The sequence below is a fragment of the Euwallacea fornicatus genome, chromosome 30 (genome assembly GCF_040115645.1).
Source record: "Euwallacea fornicatus isolate EFF26 chromosome 30, ASM4011564v1, whole genome shotgun sequence".
Lineage (NCBI taxonomy): Eukaryota > Metazoa > Arthropoda > Insecta > Coleoptera > Curculionidae > Euwallacea > Euwallacea fornicatus.
The window spans coordinates 2,296,431-2,313,242 of NC_089570.1; the positions used below are offsets into that span (position 1 = coordinate 2,296,431).

At 41.0% G+C, this 16,812-nt stretch overlaps 1 protein-coding gene across 5 annotated transcripts in view; it reads left to right on the top strand.

The window, feature by feature from the left end:
• LOC136347809 (leucine-rich repeat-containing protein 15-like) overlaps positions 1 to 16,812 on the top strand; it is a 60,482-nt gene that overhangs the window by 32,731 nt on the left and 10,939 nt on the right. For all 5 annotated transcript variants that reach the window (XM_066298118.1, XM_066298116.1, XM_066298121.1 and 2 more), the window contains 5 exons: positions 2,030 to 2,190; positions 5,798 to 6,077; positions 9,989 to 10,211; positions 14,917 to 15,053; positions 16,039 to 16,191. In XM_066298118.1, coding sequence (XP_066154215.1) covers positions 2,104 to 2,190; positions 5,798 to 6,077; positions 9,989 to 10,211; positions 14,917 to 15,053; positions 16,039 to 16,191 — 880 coding nt within the window. In that variant the 5' untranslated portion in view covers positions 2,030 to 2,103. The remainder of the gene's footprint in view (positions 1 to 2,029; positions 2,191 to 5,797; positions 6,078 to 9,988; positions 10,212 to 14,916; positions 15,054 to 16,038; positions 16,192 to 16,812) is intronic.

A 16,812-nucleotide genomic window follows, 5' to 3' on the forward strand; every position in this document is an offset into this window, starting at 1 on the left:
GAATTTCGCCGAAGGCCCTTTTTGCCTGTCTCCGATCCAGCCCGAACTAGTGACTCACTAGTGACAACGAGAGGCGAAGTGGGTTTTTCTTTTGTTTACTGCAAGAAGGCTGGCATTGTCCCCAGCAACTCCAGAAAGGGTACGGGACGTTCCTCGAACAAGGGCGAATTTCTGGTCGTGAAAGTGGCCAAGGGAAGCGCCGGAAATAGTTGCGGAACTTCTTTGCCAGGTGGTGCAACCTCGCTAAAGCACAAAGAATGTTCGAGCACAACGTACGGGCAATGGAAATACATCACAGTTGGATAACTGCAAGAAATCCGTATAATTTTTGCATAAGAAGGAATTTTTTTTAACTTTCAAAGGGTTTCGAGAGGAGGAGGGCCGAATTTTATCTGAGAAATATTTAAATATCTCTATATCGAGTCAGAAAAGCCCTTTCTAACAAGCTGTTATGTCTTGAAATCCGCTCATGTTTCCGAGATATTTAAGCATTTCTCAGATAATATTCGGAGCGCAACTGAGCGAGAGCTTTTCAAGATAAAAAGATTTCTCATGCAAAAATTGTGTAGAATTTCTGGAGGAATTCAAATGCGATATTTTTCAATTACGGTTCCGCTGTATTTCCCTCAGCAATTTCACATTTTTTCGAAGTCCATAAATTGCGCCACTTAGCGGCAAAGTTAGGAACTTGAAATCTCTTTTCAGCATTTATCCGTGGCCGTTCTCATCATAATATTTAAATGAATCGCAAATCGTGGAACATCTTAATTAGTTGTTAGCGAACAGGCAAATAAGTTAGTTAATTAACGGAATGTATGCAATTTCAGTTCAAACAATTTAACAACCACCCTCCAACAAATACCCCAAATAAATACCGGATTCTCCCTTTTCAAATTTGCGACCATTGTTTTGGAATTTGATGCGTTAACCCTGATTAAATAAGTGTCAACATCAATGCGAAACTGTGTCCTGTTCACTTTTATCTCTGTCCTAATTAAAAAAAATAAAAAAATAAAAAAATCAGCGCGGAAATGAAAACACGCGGTGTTCGATTATTCTTATTTGTACGACACAACGCAGGCGCAAATACGGCAAAAACAAATTATTTTTTAAATAACTGCCATTTCCATTAACGCCCAATTAAAACATCCTCTAATTTAGATAGGCACACGAATCAGTGATGAGCTCTAATGACACCCTTAAGGGTTAGATTCGTTTATCCAAGCTGTTTAATGGCTTATCCAGTCGGGGCGAGGGGTTCGAATAATAATAATTTACAAGATAATAATTTGTGATACTTTGTAATCAAGATAATTGAAGATACCTTGGGATTGGGGGCATGTTGTACTAATTGGGGCCTACCGGGTATTAACAAAGTAATCAAATAATAATAGCCTAAGTTTGGAGGGTGTATGTGTAAGGTTTTGGTCTGTTTAGGCAGGGTAATGTGGCAGGGCAATGTTCACTAATCAATACTTCAGATTTTTCACAAATATATACCCCAAATGATTTTAATCGAGGATATTAAGAATATTTTGCCTTTTGACTTGACCAATCCGCAGATTTAGTTTTCCCAGCCCCCTCACCCTCGAATTTTCCAATTTGACCTCCTGGAGAATGGAAATCTTTCCATAAGTTTCTCGTTCACATTCACTCCCAGCAGCAATATTTTCGATACTCCTAACAAGAATACGTAATTATTTTTTTCCTCCCCTTAGTTGTCAGTGCCCCCCTACTCATTTGGGCAATTGTTTCGGGGACACGCGGTAAAACGAGATAGGTGATGTGAGTACGAGCGGCCTTTAACACACAAGTCATACTGAACACGAACGGCGCAGTCGAACCTGCAGCCACATCGTCAGTAACTTGACCAGCAGGATAGACCTATTTTCCAGCCCTTTTATTACTATTAACAATAACTTTATGCTCTCCTCAATAATTCGGCCCTTAGGAGTTGTTTTTATTACGGCTACCAACCGGCTCCATTGAGCAATGGAATAAAAGCGACAAATCACTTTCGTTTTTTCAGGTAGTTGTGCTGCATGAGTCGGGACGGGGGCCACACGGGGCAGTGATGGCTTAGCGCTCTCGTGGCGTAACGTCATGGCCAGGGTGTGGGCGCGGCCAGTCCGAAGCTGGACCTGGACCGTGTGCTGGTTGGTGGGACTGTGCGCTCTGGCCACGGCAGAGGTAAGTTTACAAAACGATCTCGTTTTGCCCTAACAGGTGTATGCTGCGAAGAATGCATTCCGTAATGCTCGAGCGTAAAATTTTGCGCACGGGCCGCAGGCGAGGAAAGCAATCACGCCAGTGGCGCCAGCCAGTGGGAAATAGATATTTTCGAGGAATTTACGACTCCCCAAATCTTCAGCAGGAGTAATTTCAAGTCTGCAAGTTGAAAACTGTGAGATCCATTGCTAATTTGCAGAATTAAAAAATTGCTTTGAGACCCCATTGAGCGAAACCAAGCAACTGTTGTGTAAGATACTGTCGCCTGCTCTCTGGCACCCACTTGTGCGTTTTGTTTAAAAAAACGCAAACCTGTGCGTTATTTAACGCCAATATTAGCCGAAACTACAAGTTGATAACAATATGAGTAATTTGAAAATACGCCAAGCGCAATTGAACTGCAGAGAATCGAGTTTCTCTGCAGCAATTTTTTTCCATTTAACAAAATACTCTGCAAACCCTCGGAATAACGCAACCCCACTTTCAAATTGTCCGATTGTCCGGCAAATTTGCGCATTCAGTTAGATAAAAGTAAATCCGATTTCATTTACCGAAACAAATTTGCTTGCAGGGGGAACCATGAAAGAATTTTATCGTCAAATTTACCAGAAAACTCGCTCTTATCTAAAGGTTTCGAATCGCTATGTCCCAATTGGGATTTGCTGCATTCTGGACGTAAAACTGCAATTGGCAGACATTGTAAGTGTGATTGGCAGCTTTATTTTTGAGGAAGGAAAAATACCCCGAATAAATACTTTTTAGAACATCGAGCCGAAAAGTGAGTGCTTTGAGAACTTTTAATGTGATTAGCGGTATTTCACACGGAGACACGTACGTGATAAAAGGGCAGCTTTTCGAGGCTGCGCCTTTGACGAGAGCCCCATTGTACTGCCAAACTTCGAATGCAATTTTGAACTTTGCATCAAATTAAAACTTCCCATTATGTCCGTTTAAACTTAATGGCTGCACTCTAGGATACGAACTTCTTTTCACACACATACACACACCAGGGACTGAGGTCACATGGGACTAAAGTGGCAGCAGGTATTAACTTCGAACAATAAATTTCAATAAGGCCGTCAGTAAGTTATCGATTTCGTGACCGAATCGGTTAGAAAGTGGAAGCCCCGGGTGAACCAATTTAAAGACTTCCTGCAGCGATCCTCGTCAAACTTCAGCGTCTTACAGATATATTGAACTACATTATATGATAATTTAGTCAATGTCAAACAGCAGATGGGATGTCTTTATATCTGCTTAAAGTAGCCCGGGATATAAATAAAACGGGCCAAAAGAACAGTGACTTGAGATAAAGGCCATAAAGCTTTCCATTCTTTTCAGTTTTGCTAAGCACTACAGGATGCGGGACGGTAAACAAGATCCTCCGGGATACACCATTGCAAATAAAAGATTTGTTTCGATTCCCTCCAAATTCCTTGTGTATGGAGATAAAAGAGGATAAAATTCGCTTAGTGTTTTGGTTTCGGGTCCAGAAAGATGCGGTTTAGTCCAGAACGTATGCATTATCAATAAAGAGGAGCGGAGATTGAATCCAGGAAAAGCTGGCAGAGACCTAATCCACAAATAAGGCCTTAGACACAGACGTTGGATCCTACGTGGGTTTTCGATCGTGAATTCCCCGTAGCAATATATATCACATACCTACGTATGGCATAAATCATACTGAAATCCTCTGTCAGGAATTCGTGCTATATTAGAAAGTGAGAGATTTGAATACGTGGCTTCTTAAATGCTTTCGTAAAATATTTATTTCATCGAAATAAAAACGTTCGTCTGGAAAACGCGTAAGCTGGTGATTTACGGAGTTCGGAAGCGTAATTATGGTCCCCATTAAGCTGCGCTTAATTTAATAACGATCTTAATAATAATTTTAATAATAATTTAATCAAGTGTTGGAGGGAAATTAAATAGAGCCCAAGCTTCGTGCCACGACCCAGCATAGTTTCCGTGGACCTTATCCCCCTAGTAAGCCAACAGGCTATCCACAACGTTCTGATTTTGTCGCGAACGGGCACTTCCGGCGGGTGTCTTCAAACTTTCAAAGTTTAAATGTCCCGCCTGGCCGTTCGCGGCCGCGATTGGTCAGAACTGAACAAACACAATGTCTTGACTGCAACCAATGGCGGCGTCAGGCGGTTACGTGCGGCGTTCAAAATATTGAAATTTGCAGTCGTCTTGGGCCCAAACCGTTCTAATTTCTTCTGATTTCTAATTCGAGTATTGAAAAAATTGCGGAATGACGCAGCACTATGATCTCCACGTAAAAGTTTTTCAATTGGATAATCCGTGCAGGCGCAAATGAATAAAACCCGATTTCCGATTTTAATCCTCTATGCCCAGGGATCGCGTGGACATCCGGTATGTTGAGCGCAAGGTCTCTTTTTAGTGAATTTCGCGAAGCTCTAAGAAGCGACGATATACTGGCGCGATTTCACTAATTCTTCACATTCGAGTCGTCGAATTCTGCCTTAAGAACAGCACGTTCCCCCTACATTATCAGTTCAAACCTCATGAATCATTGTTTTCGGTCGCCAACGACGTGATTTCTCCACTATCAATTGTTGCATTTATTTAATCATTCACGTCTACAAGGAAAAGTCGTTAATACCTCTATTTCCTTTACGGAAACTTGAAGCTAATTGTCACTGATTAAGGTAATTTATAGGCCCTCTGAGTGGAGTCTGGTCTACGCCTAACTACCCTCCTAGGCAAAATTTCAAATTTCGTTTCAGAGCCTTAGATAAGAGACCAATTTAATTAGCGTCGTTCAAAGAAGTCTGAATAATTCATTGTTTCGTTTTCCTGACGGAAAGAGACGGTTTCCGGAGATGGGACACGTATCAAAAATAAGAAATGAAATTTTTCCCGAGAATGCGCAATACCGCACATAGGAAAAAAAAGTCAATTAATAAAATGGGGAATTGATGAACCAACTTTCAAGCGTTTAGATTAATTGTGGCAAGAATGAAGTTATTCCCAGCATCCTCGATTTTAGTTGCTCCCAATATATTAAGGGCAAACTTAATATAACTTTCCAGACTTCCTGAGATCCCAAAGGTTGAAATATATAGCTTTTTGGGGTTGAGAAACTTTCGGTGGCGACCATGGAAAGGCCAGATTAGATGTCGCTTTGCAGACGTTTCGGTGTTTGCAATTACTACCGAGAATTATTTGTTAACCCGCATGTAACCCATTTCAAAAAGTATAATAAACCGAATAAAGCCCGATGCCGGCTGAGATATTCCATGAAAGCTTTCGCAGCTTAATCCTTTTACCTTTTTCGTAACAGCGAAACAAAAGAAATGGGGAAAAACTTAATTTGCTTTATTGGGGAGGGCTGTGTTGATTTGCGACGTCAGCGTCATTTAATGTTCTCATGTTTTCCTAAAATTACTTTTTCCTAACGAGCACTCGCCAGATCGTGCCCCGACTTTCCAGTTATCAGGCAAATTCGTATTCCGGGTATGAACACCGTCGACTTCCCCGCGACTCCCCCTTCTTGTCCCATTTCCAAGTTCTAATTGGTGGAATTCTGATTCATTTTTAGGTACCACAATCGTGTCCTGCGCGATCGGAAATAGCGCCGTGCAGCTGCCAAGTGAAAAAAAATGGCCTGGATATCCTGTGCGAGTTTACAGATCAGCAACACATCAGCGATGCCATGAGCGTCCTAAAAGGCAAATCGCTGATCATATTTTATTTGAAATTGCGGCACAACAACCTACGCAAGCTGCCCGGCTTCGTGTTCCTCGGTTTGGATATCCATCACTTGACAATCCATAACAGCAGCTTATCCGTAGTTGAGGAGGCTTCTTTGAGTTCTATAGGTGAGTTGGTCGTCAGTAATCAATAACCAGTTCAGCAACGAACAGTTCAAGCGCCGAAAATTCAATTTTTAACCCTGATGGCCAAAATGATTCAATTACCTTTACGAATTCAAAAAAACAGCGGTGCAAATGTTGCGCGTGCGCCTCTTTCCGCTAACAAAGGTCCTACAAAACCGACCGGCTTTGAATGAGACCAGTAGAATCAATCCAATATAACTTCAAACCGATGTCCATCGACATTGAGCGTCCGATCAATGTCCAGTCTTTATTTCAAAGTTGGTTTTGCGCAAATTAACCTGCAGTTTAAGTTGACGGCACATTAATAATTTGGTCCTTAATCACATTGCGGGGTATTGTCGAACATTTTCCCGATTTCCGCATTATGCAGTTGACCACAACGCACTGGTCGTCCATGGTTTGGAGCCGTAATGGCTTCATAAATAATTCCCTGATTTAGATTTCGTTATACATTATGTTTATCCATATTCATAATATTCAATAAAGGGAAAATGTTTGGGGAAGGATCAGCAGCCTATTATATCGTGATTTAGCTGCAGGCAATGTACATGGATTTTCAGTTAAAATAACAGATTTGCATATATGTAAAAAAAAAAAAATCAAACGTCACTTGTCCATGATGGTTTATGGTAGCAGAAGCTAAAAAACGCAGTTTATAACGCGTTCTGATTGCATCGTGAGTGATGAACGTATACGTCACGGAGAAATGTTTGTAAACAAGTCCTCGTAAAATTGGAAGTTATGAAAATTTATATACAGGGCGTTAATTAGGTACGTGCAGATATTTCAAGGGACGAATCTCTGACCGATTCCAATGCAAAGAGTTCCCATCAACGTATGGTCGCAACGGCCCCGTTTAAGAGATGCAGAGTGTCCAAATTTGAATTTGGTTTCCTGTGAACATTTCTGGACACAGATGAGTCGATCGGATGAAATCTAATAGATATTCTCCGAGGGTACTTTTTTGAATCGAACTAAATGTACAATAATGCCCTTAACACAAAAGCGACCTACAGTGTGGGGCAAAGAAGTTGGGGCCGATTTAAGTGCGATGAAACCCTCCGTCAGTAATCAAAAAACTAAGACAACGGTCGGGTTTTGCATCATCAAAAACTCGCGAATGTTAAATTTCGTCCGATTGGCTCATCTGTGTCCAAAAATATTCACAGGAAACCAAGTTCGAATTTAAACACTCTGTATTTCTTAAACGGAGCCGTTGCGGCCACATGTTAACAGGAGCTTTTTGTATTGGAATCGGTCAGAGATTCATTCCTCGAGATGTCTGCACGCGCCTAATTAACACCCTGTATTCGCAACAGACTCTATTGGGCACCACCAAACGCCGAATTCTGGAATAAAACGGATTTTTTTAATATTGTCATGTAATTGCCGTTCCCGGAAAAAATCGCAGGCCCTCTACTTGCTTTTCGCTTATACCAACAATTCTTGCGGGTCTAATGGTAAAAAATCAATACCTTAATAATCTTCTTTTCCTCAAAATACCCGGAGGGCTTTCCGGGCAGATGGCGGATCCGTTGTTCCATTAAAAAAATATTTCCTAGCCTTTGAGTGCAACACCCTGTGCATTGTCTTAGTCCTACTCTCGGGTAGCTACACACATGCATATTCTTAGCATAATCCGCCTCGATTATCCTAATCCCAAGATTAACTAATTTTGAGGCATTAACGTTTAATAAATAATAAATTTCTAAAACTCGTGGGAGATAACTTTCAAACAGTTCGAGTTTGGAGTGCTCGATAAATTTCATATCAAAAAGTAACAAAACCGAATATATTTGGTTAACTGTCGAGGATTAATTCACAGTCAAGGGATCATCGGATAAAGTGCGATTTTCAGTTGCGGCACTTTTTTTAAACGGCCATCCTTCAACTGTTAATTAAGCCTAACTTCGGTTTGAAAAGCGCTTTATTTCCAAATTAATCGCTAACTGACAGCGATCGCTCTCTAACTGGACGTTGGCGCACCGGCCCTAAAAGTATTTGGGAACTTTTGGGTCCGGGTTATCTCCTCCGGAATACTGAGCAAGTTGTATTTCTTCCAGTTTGAAATGATGAAGTTTTTAAATCGCTGCTCGTTTTTTTACCAAAAATCCCCCTCCAGCATTTTGCCTTGCCGACTTTGGCACGACCATTGTCCGCCAGTAACGAGTCAATTCCTACCAGATCCACTTCCTGCTTACCTTTCCTTCGATAAATCAAAAGTTTCCTCCGATGATCAGTTCGACAATTCATTTCTCTTCAGCACTTAACTAGTCGTTAACTTTTTTTATAATGTTTGCGCTCAATTTGCCGCGAAGTTGAGCCAAAGTTTCTCAATGATTTCTTTACCTCTTTGTCCAGGCTGCGTATGCTCTCTCAAAACTGCAAATTCCGGAACTTTTCAATATGTGAGTTCAACGAAATTTCCTTTTATTTTTGTTTAACTGTTGAGCTCGGAAAGTTTAGTCCTGAGTAATCAAACTCTTCCATCTTTCTTTCAGTCTATTTTCAATCTTCATAAAGGAGAGATTGATTTATAGTGAACGCAATAAAATTGAGTTTTTTCCGGAGGTTTATTAATAAATAAAATTTTAATAGAGGAAAATGCAACAAGGGGAGGTAAAGCGGCAATAGTAGTAGCCGCTAAACACTGAACCATCGTGGTTTTTCCTGGGAAAAACGTGTCCGTGCCTACGCCGGCCTACAGAGCGACTCTAAATTGCTACTTCTGCAGATGGACATTAAACCTGCCACAACTGCGTTTATTTAGCAGAATATCATCTTCTCTCGAAATTCTTATTTCTGAAATTCTGAAATGACGGGACTTAGGGAACGATTCTCTTAAGTTAGATTCAACTGCGAAAGCGACGACTGACTTAAGTTCGTCGGACTTCATCTCCTGCGCGAAGTCTGGCGGTCTAGCGGTGCGCAGCAACATTAGCAGAACCTAATTAACATTAAAATGCAATATTAATCATTTATATCAATTAAACCGCCAATTTTACATCGATTACTCTGCCGATTATTAGAGTTATTATTGATGGTTGCATGATTTATTCATGTTTTTCTACGTTTATGATATCGCCTAAAACCCAAACACATTCCCGATTTCGAATTAAACCGCCGCAGCACATTACAGTCTTTAATTAGCCTGATGGGGTTAAGTGAAAAAATGCATGCGGCAGCCCTATTAACCTAATTTCGGCTGACCATTTAGCTTGTCAAAATTACGCGAAAGAGAAATCGTTATGGAGACACACACAGAGTTTTCTCCATTAACGGTGGAAGCCCTCTTAACTTTCCATTTTTGCCCCTGTAATTATTTTCATATCAACTACGCGGATAAGGTGAGTTACTGGTAAGGATAGCCCGATCTTCTGGTGGCCTTAAATGTAGAAACATGAACATTTCGCATCCCGAAGTCGGTAATAGCTTCCTTCGTACGAATTGACGCTGACAATGCTCAATACGATACTTGAGCATCTATTTCAAGCATTAAATTTTTCCCGTGTATATACGGCAGTCTGTTATTCAGAATGTCCGATAATAATTCATATGACCCAGAAAGACGTGAGCCCTCCAAGTCGCCCTTCACTGTCATGTAAATTTAATTAAAACTAAAGCGAAAATGCCATTCTATAATCCCTGTAGACATTCCTCGTGAAAGCGGACGTAGTAATGAAAAAATGAAAGGGCTTTAAGGACATCCTTTGTTATATTTGTAGAATTTTAATTTTAATTGCTGTCAGGTTCAGACAGGGTTACGTTCGCTTTGTGCCCTCAAAGTTTTACTTGATTAATTAAGCTTCCTCTAAAAAGTTAGAAAGCTTAAAATATCAACTGGAATTAAGGATTAAAACTATAAGTTAATCTGGCGTGCTTTGTCTGTTTAGGCAAAATGCTGACCCAATTGGATGTCTCGCAGAACAGCTTGAATCAAGTGCCATCCGCAGCTTACAAGAACCTGCATCACCTGCTCATTCTCAACATGAACCACAACAAGATTAACAGTCTTCACTCTAAGGCGTTTCAAGGCTTAGACACCCTAGAGATCCTCACCTTATATGAGAACAAGATCACTAACATCGATCCCGAGGCGTTTGTTGGCCTCGAGAAGTAAGTCGACATGATTTATTTCATTTCCATCGATGGAAAAGGACTATGGTGATCCTCTCCAAGAAATTAGCGTGGCGTTTCTCAATTTGTTTGGGAATTATTCTGTTCGGGGTTTTCACGATTTGAGGCTCGCCATTATGAGCTCGGGAACGGGGAAAGATACGATCTCGTTTAAATAAGGGCGAAATTGTGTGCTTGAAAATTGGGCGTCTCGCAACAGTTTTTCCCTTGATGTATTTATGAGGATGCAAAAAGGGCGCGATAAATCTTTTAGGACAGTTTCGGACGTCCTTCACGTGCCAATGCTATTTTTATAATCCCACGATTGGTTTGTCCGGGGTCCTCATCAACTTCTTTTTTTTTTTTTTTAATACGGGCCTGGATTCTTGCGCGCGGCGGAAGAAACCAAAAAAAAATAAGTCCAGATTGTTTTTCGGATTTGGGAAAGATTTTTGGACGGAAAATTGCGCATGCCCCGTGGATCTGAGGATCCTCAGGGGCGAGCTTTTATTGGCCTTAGATATTAATTTTCAGTCCCAAATGCCTAAAATGTCTTTATTTCGGCTGGTTGCCCAAATGCTCTCTCTCGTCAATACGCCGTTCCCTTTCATTGTTTGCCTTGGATAGAGGCACTCTGCGAACAGCTTAAGGAAGAGTAAATTCCTCTTATCCCCTTTCCTAGGCGGTTCTAACTGTTTCGACGTCTTTTCGGTGTCTCCAAATTATATTCAAGTACACCATGAGTTTCACCGAACGAACTAATGTATCATACCTTGGTTGCGGCTGAGGGCCAAATTCGGCCCCGTTTGAAGTTCCTCTGGCAAAGTGCTTGATACAGGACAAGCAAACGGCTTAAATTTATCCACGCAAATTTTACTAGAAGCTAAGCTTCATCAGAAGAGCAGGAATAATATTACATTGAAGCTTTCAGACATAATTTCATTAACTAGGCTGCCTGCTCGCGTACTTTTCCAAATTTCGGTGTGAAAGGCAAGACTGGCGTGGTTTAGTTCTGAGCGTGGGTGTTAAGTCTCAGATATAGTGATTCGTTGGGGAGCACGAGATAATCCCCTAAGTAAAATTAAGGGGGGATAATTTCGCCATCCGGTTTTCTATGGAAGCAAACAAAACCCGGGCTTTGCGTGCTCGCCTCCCGCAGTAAATTTAAACTTGGATGAGTTATGGAACCTAGAAGTTCCGTAAAAATACTATCGTTTGTTACCACTAAATTGCATAATTCGTTGGAGAAAAAAAAATGCATTAAAGCGCATTTCAAAAGATTAGATGTTCAACGATTCATGAATATCTTCTTAAGGCCGTTCGTAGCACATGGTTACTGATAAGATTACGTTTGACCGTAAAAGCACCGAATTTCCCATAGAAAGTTCAGCTAGCTTCAGAGCTTTGATCTGGTCAGATCAAAGTGCAACGCCGATAGGACCCACAGAGACCTGTATTCACAATTCGGTGACTTATCAGCGTGCAAAGTAGTTACTTTCGCTGGTCCCAGCAGGTGCGCGAGGCAAAGGTCGGATGTCAAGTGCGTTTCGTCGAGTGCCTTACCGATTTCAAATGCGCCCATGCGCAGAAACGGCAGATTTTCAGGCAATCCAATCAATTTACCTCCTTATAAGTGTCGCTGAAGTTATTACTTTAAGCGGTTTGAGTATTTTCCAATAACACTTTCGACCAGAAGATCACTCATTCGTTGTCATTACGGTTTATCATCAAAGTGAATTCGAGAGTTATTGGAAAGATTAAGCACATATTTATCGAGGACTTGTGTACTTTCTGGTTCCTTTCGAGTGGAAAAGGGGTGCCGACGATACGGCAAAAATTCTAAAAGACGTAATCGTGCTCATACCGAGGGGCTGACAAGATTTTTCGCTCGTTTGTCCAGCCGAATGTAACTCGACCTCATATTTCATTTGAGCAGTCAACACCAACCAACAAACAAAATCCCTCGGGCTCAAGCGATCGTGAATTTCGTTGTTCTGTTGAGGTATCATGCGTTCGTTAGATAAAAAAGATTTCATGGAACACACTGAATTTATTCAGTAAAACTCGGTGAACTGCCCTGCACGAGCCTGAACTCGAAAATCTTTGGAGGAGACGTTATAATTCGTCTGGGAAAACTTTCCTTCGTACCTCTGAATGCACTTAACAGCATTTCGTAAAATAAAGAAATTGCGAGAGCTCGTTTCTTGCACAATAAGAATTCGTGACTGATCTTTTTTAAAGTAATTTCTTTAGTGGTGCACAGGGTGAAATGAAATAGATTTAGGAATTTGTCGTTCCAACGACATTTTAAGACTGCGGCGAATATCTTGGTCTGCATTTGACTTCGTGTTGCGCCCGGAAGCTCGGAAGCCTCGTGGATCCCCCTTCGAGCGAAGCTCTCCATCGGAATATCGTCTTTGGGAGCAACAACGATAATCCGAGTCGACATTAATTACTGAACAAACCGAAAGATAAAACTTGACGAAATAATTCTGGACGGCGAAATAATGAAGCGGCCCGTATGATAAAAAGCCGAGGGTGATCTCACGCACGCGCATGCCGGCCCTAAACGGTCGGAAATGTGTTAAAATATTAATATTTATTAATTAAAAAGGCAAAAGCCTTTGGACCTGTTCATTAATTTTTACGCCGCGGTTCCTCGAACCCCCCCCCCCCCCTTGTTGGTCGGGACGGGCGAGACCTGGAGTGTGCGTTTGCATGCCAACACCAAGGCAGCAATTAAAAAACTCATTAACGATGCTTTATTTATAAATTGTTAAAAAAAAAATCAACTTTTGCGTATCTTTACGACCTGGCGGATTATGCCGCAGGTACGAATAATTAATTACTACACGTTCCTGAGCGGAGCTAAATACCCCTCAAATGGTCCGGCTTCAACGTCCATAGCAATTTGAATGTGAAAACGGAACGATGATAAAAAGTGTCCCGTTTCTACGGTAGAAAAAACATATTTATCTTCCATGGAAACCTTGGCACTCGCGAAAGACCAACTATTAATTTTGAAAGGGACTCTGGTAGGTCCGTGCAAAATTGGCCCATGGATTTTCCAGAAGAAAGCGTGCCCATTTAACCCAATTCAGCTTAGTCCGAAAGTGGAGGGTTTTAAAAATAAGGGACGACAAAGTGAAAATTAAAAAAGGAAAAATATTACCTAATCGGCTTGTAATGGTATCTAAACAAAATGGCGCACCGGGGGGTTTTTAGGGAGGAGAAATCAGAATCCATTTACATTTTCAATTCGCAATTTGAACGGCACCGTCAGCGCTAGGTGAGCCCCGTTTAAAGGGGCGTAACTTTTTTAACATCCGCCATAAAATTTATTTATGACTGAAATTGTGTTTTTCTGTATGTTTTATGGAAAAAAAGTACGTTGGTTCAAGTCCCCACGGGCATTCCATCGTGAGATATTTGAAGTTGAAAGCTCGTTGCATCTCATGGTAAAAGTGACTTTAAAGCACGTGCGTACAGCGCAACGAAATAAATAAGAGAAAAATAGTATAATCAAATAGGAAGACGAATATTTAAAGAAGTAGTCAGATTTGGAAATTGATTGAATATTTTGCTTTTTTCCTTCCGACTGTGCGGATAAATGTGCACTTGAACTTCTTTTTCAAGATATGCAGCAAAATTTGAACTACAAATATCTCAGAGCGGAGTGCCCCTAGGGGCTTGCACTAAGATATCTTTTTCCCATAGAACTTGCAGGAAAATACAAATTTAGATAAATGAGTTTTATATCGGGCGATAAAAAAGTTATGTACCTTTAAGTAGAGTTCATCCAGCGCTGACAACGTCCTCTGCAACATATCCACCGAAAACGTAAACGGGTTTCCATTTCTGGTCCCTAAGAATCGATTTGTTCTGGAAATTGTCCGTTTTCTGGCTAAGTGAAATTAGGTTAATCGTCGTGTCTTCGCCTCAGAAATCTGCGGAGGAATTTCCTGCAGATGCAACTCCTACAGCCAATTACGGCTTTTTCGTATTTCTGACGATTCACCAAGGTTTAATCCAGTTCTCAGATTTTTACATTCAGTCTGCTATTATTTTTCCAGCCCTCAAAAGAAGTACTCGGGATAAAATATTAAGTCTGGCTTTATTGAGGTAAATTCAGGGGTGCTTCAGATTCCACTTTTTTTTTTTTTTGGGAAGTTTATTTGATATATAAAAATCTAATTTCAAGGTTATTGAGCAGTTAGGCTTAATTCGAGTCCTCAAAGCATCGTGAATTCCTCTAAAGGACACGTTGGAGTTGAACTTGCATCGTTGCAGTTTCGAATGGGGCTACTGAAAATATTTTACATTCAAAATTCTTAAGAAATCGCTAAGAGAATCAAACGCTTACCAGAAACCGACTCGCGCAGGCCGCTACTTGAATCGTAACTCCCACCATCCAATCGTGGCGAAAAAGGGATCGTAAAGTGTCTTTAGTTCTAATATCTTAAGTAACGAACGTTGTCACTAATTTGAGGCGATTTAGGGTGGCTCTATAGTTTTCCAAAGACCCTTTGAGCCTTCTACGACGAGGTCTAATTCCGACTTAGCCGATTTTAGTTCCCATTGTCTCTTAGGCCTCGAGCAGTCTTATGAGAGCTGCGAACCCGAAATTTGAATAAATATTTAAAAATATCTCACCGTCTAGGATCACTTTGATATGGAATTTTCGAATCTTCCCTTTGTCTCCTAGGAAACTAAAGAGGCTTAACTTGGGCGGCAACGGATTAACGGCTGTACCTCAACGATCTCTGGGCATACTCGATATGCTTAAGAAACTGGAGATGCAGGAAAATAGGATTACTGAAATAAACGAGGGAGACTTCGAAGGTAGGTGCTACGGGATGTTCCCTTTCTTATAGATTATGGTATGTTTTATTCAAACCATGAAAAATATCTATATTACCGTTTTTCCGCTGATACAACAACAGGGTTGCGGGCGGTCCGGGCGGTTTTTGTATGCGGTTTAGAAGCGAGGAAAAAGAGTATCGATCGGCCACGTAGATGCAAAAGTCTGGGAAAAATTACTTTTTAACTGGCTCCCACATGCCCAAACTCTATTTCAGAGAAAGTTGCTAAACTATGAACTTCAGTTAATTTCGCAGAGAATAAAGTTGGAGCGTACTCCCAGGGCTTAATAAATGATTTTTGAAGGTGGTCTAGAAGAAGTTAGTTTGTGGGTGAGTTATCAACATCAGATAAATATTATGAAATTGGTTCATTTATCAAGGGATATTCCTAAAACTTTAACATTATGATATTTTGGCGAGTGAATCAAAACTTTTAACTATTAAATCAAAATTAGGGACTGACTTTGCGTGTTTCCCGACCGTCTTACATCAGCGCTCGTATTAAGATTAATTATCGTCGACTCCTCAGCGGGTTATCATCAGAAAAATGCTCCTCGACAGATGAAAAATCGTCTGCAAGTTTTCCAAAGGGAGATATAAATGTGGGTGGTAGCGGCGAGTGAGCACAGCTCAAGCGAAGAAATTTCTGAGCTCGGAGGGCTTGCGAATCTTGAAGAGATAGAAGAACTCTGCCCTCCGGGAAGAGGGCCGAGGTTTTGAGGAGGGGGACGAGACCCGCATGTAGGGACAAATGGGGGAGCGACGGGCGGAGGGACGTTGCCGCTGGTGCTTCTTTGAAATTTCCGAATTAAATTTGATCACATCGCTATGGGAAGAAGCCCGTATTTATTGCGGGAAGTCGAGAAGGACAATATAGCAAAAGCAGTGACATTTATTTATTTTTTATTTCTCCTCGAGAGGCAACCAACTTTTAATAAGTAATTAAGGGTTATGTCTCTTTGTAGGTCTCAAGAACTTGGATTCGTTAGGCCTGGCCCACAATAAACTGCGAACGGTACCTTCTCGCGTGTTCTCTCATCTCACTTTACTGAATTCTTTGGAATTAGACGGCAACAACATCGACACGATCGATAACGACGCCTTTGCAGGCTTGGAAGGTAAGTCGAGTAAACAATGCTTTAGGTAAGTGTTTTATCGGGATCTGCTTTTGGAAAAAAATTAATTTAGCCGAGGTCTTATTACTTGTCGGCCAATCCGCTTCGTTAATTCATTAACCCCCTAAAAAGGGGAAAGTTCCCGTTCAAATATTGCCCATTTATTTAACCCTTTTTACAGCAGGATTTCCCCGGAGCTTGGCGACTTATTAAATTCGTGAAGAGAACACGTCAGCTTAAGGACAAACTTTTATTCTTTGATCGCCCTTTTGTTGCAGTACGCTTTGACCGGAAATTTTAATTCCGCATGCCCTTAATCGTTAAATTAAATTTAAGTTAGTTTATTTGAGCTTTTGGAATAATGTTTCCAAAGCTAATATTTGCCAACCTAGAGAGGCAGGCACCAAACTGATAATGAATTTTTAAACTCTCCAGTTTTAGCTCAAAATTTATGCCGTCGCTGGCTAAAAATTGACAAATGTTAATTGATTTGTTCAAACCTAATTTTAATGCTTCCTGGGCAACTGGGTCAGCGATAGCTACATGCCTGTCCCGAATTAAACGGGCGGAATAACGTCAAATATTTTAATTATCAGCCTACGTAAAGATCGTGCTTTCCAGGAG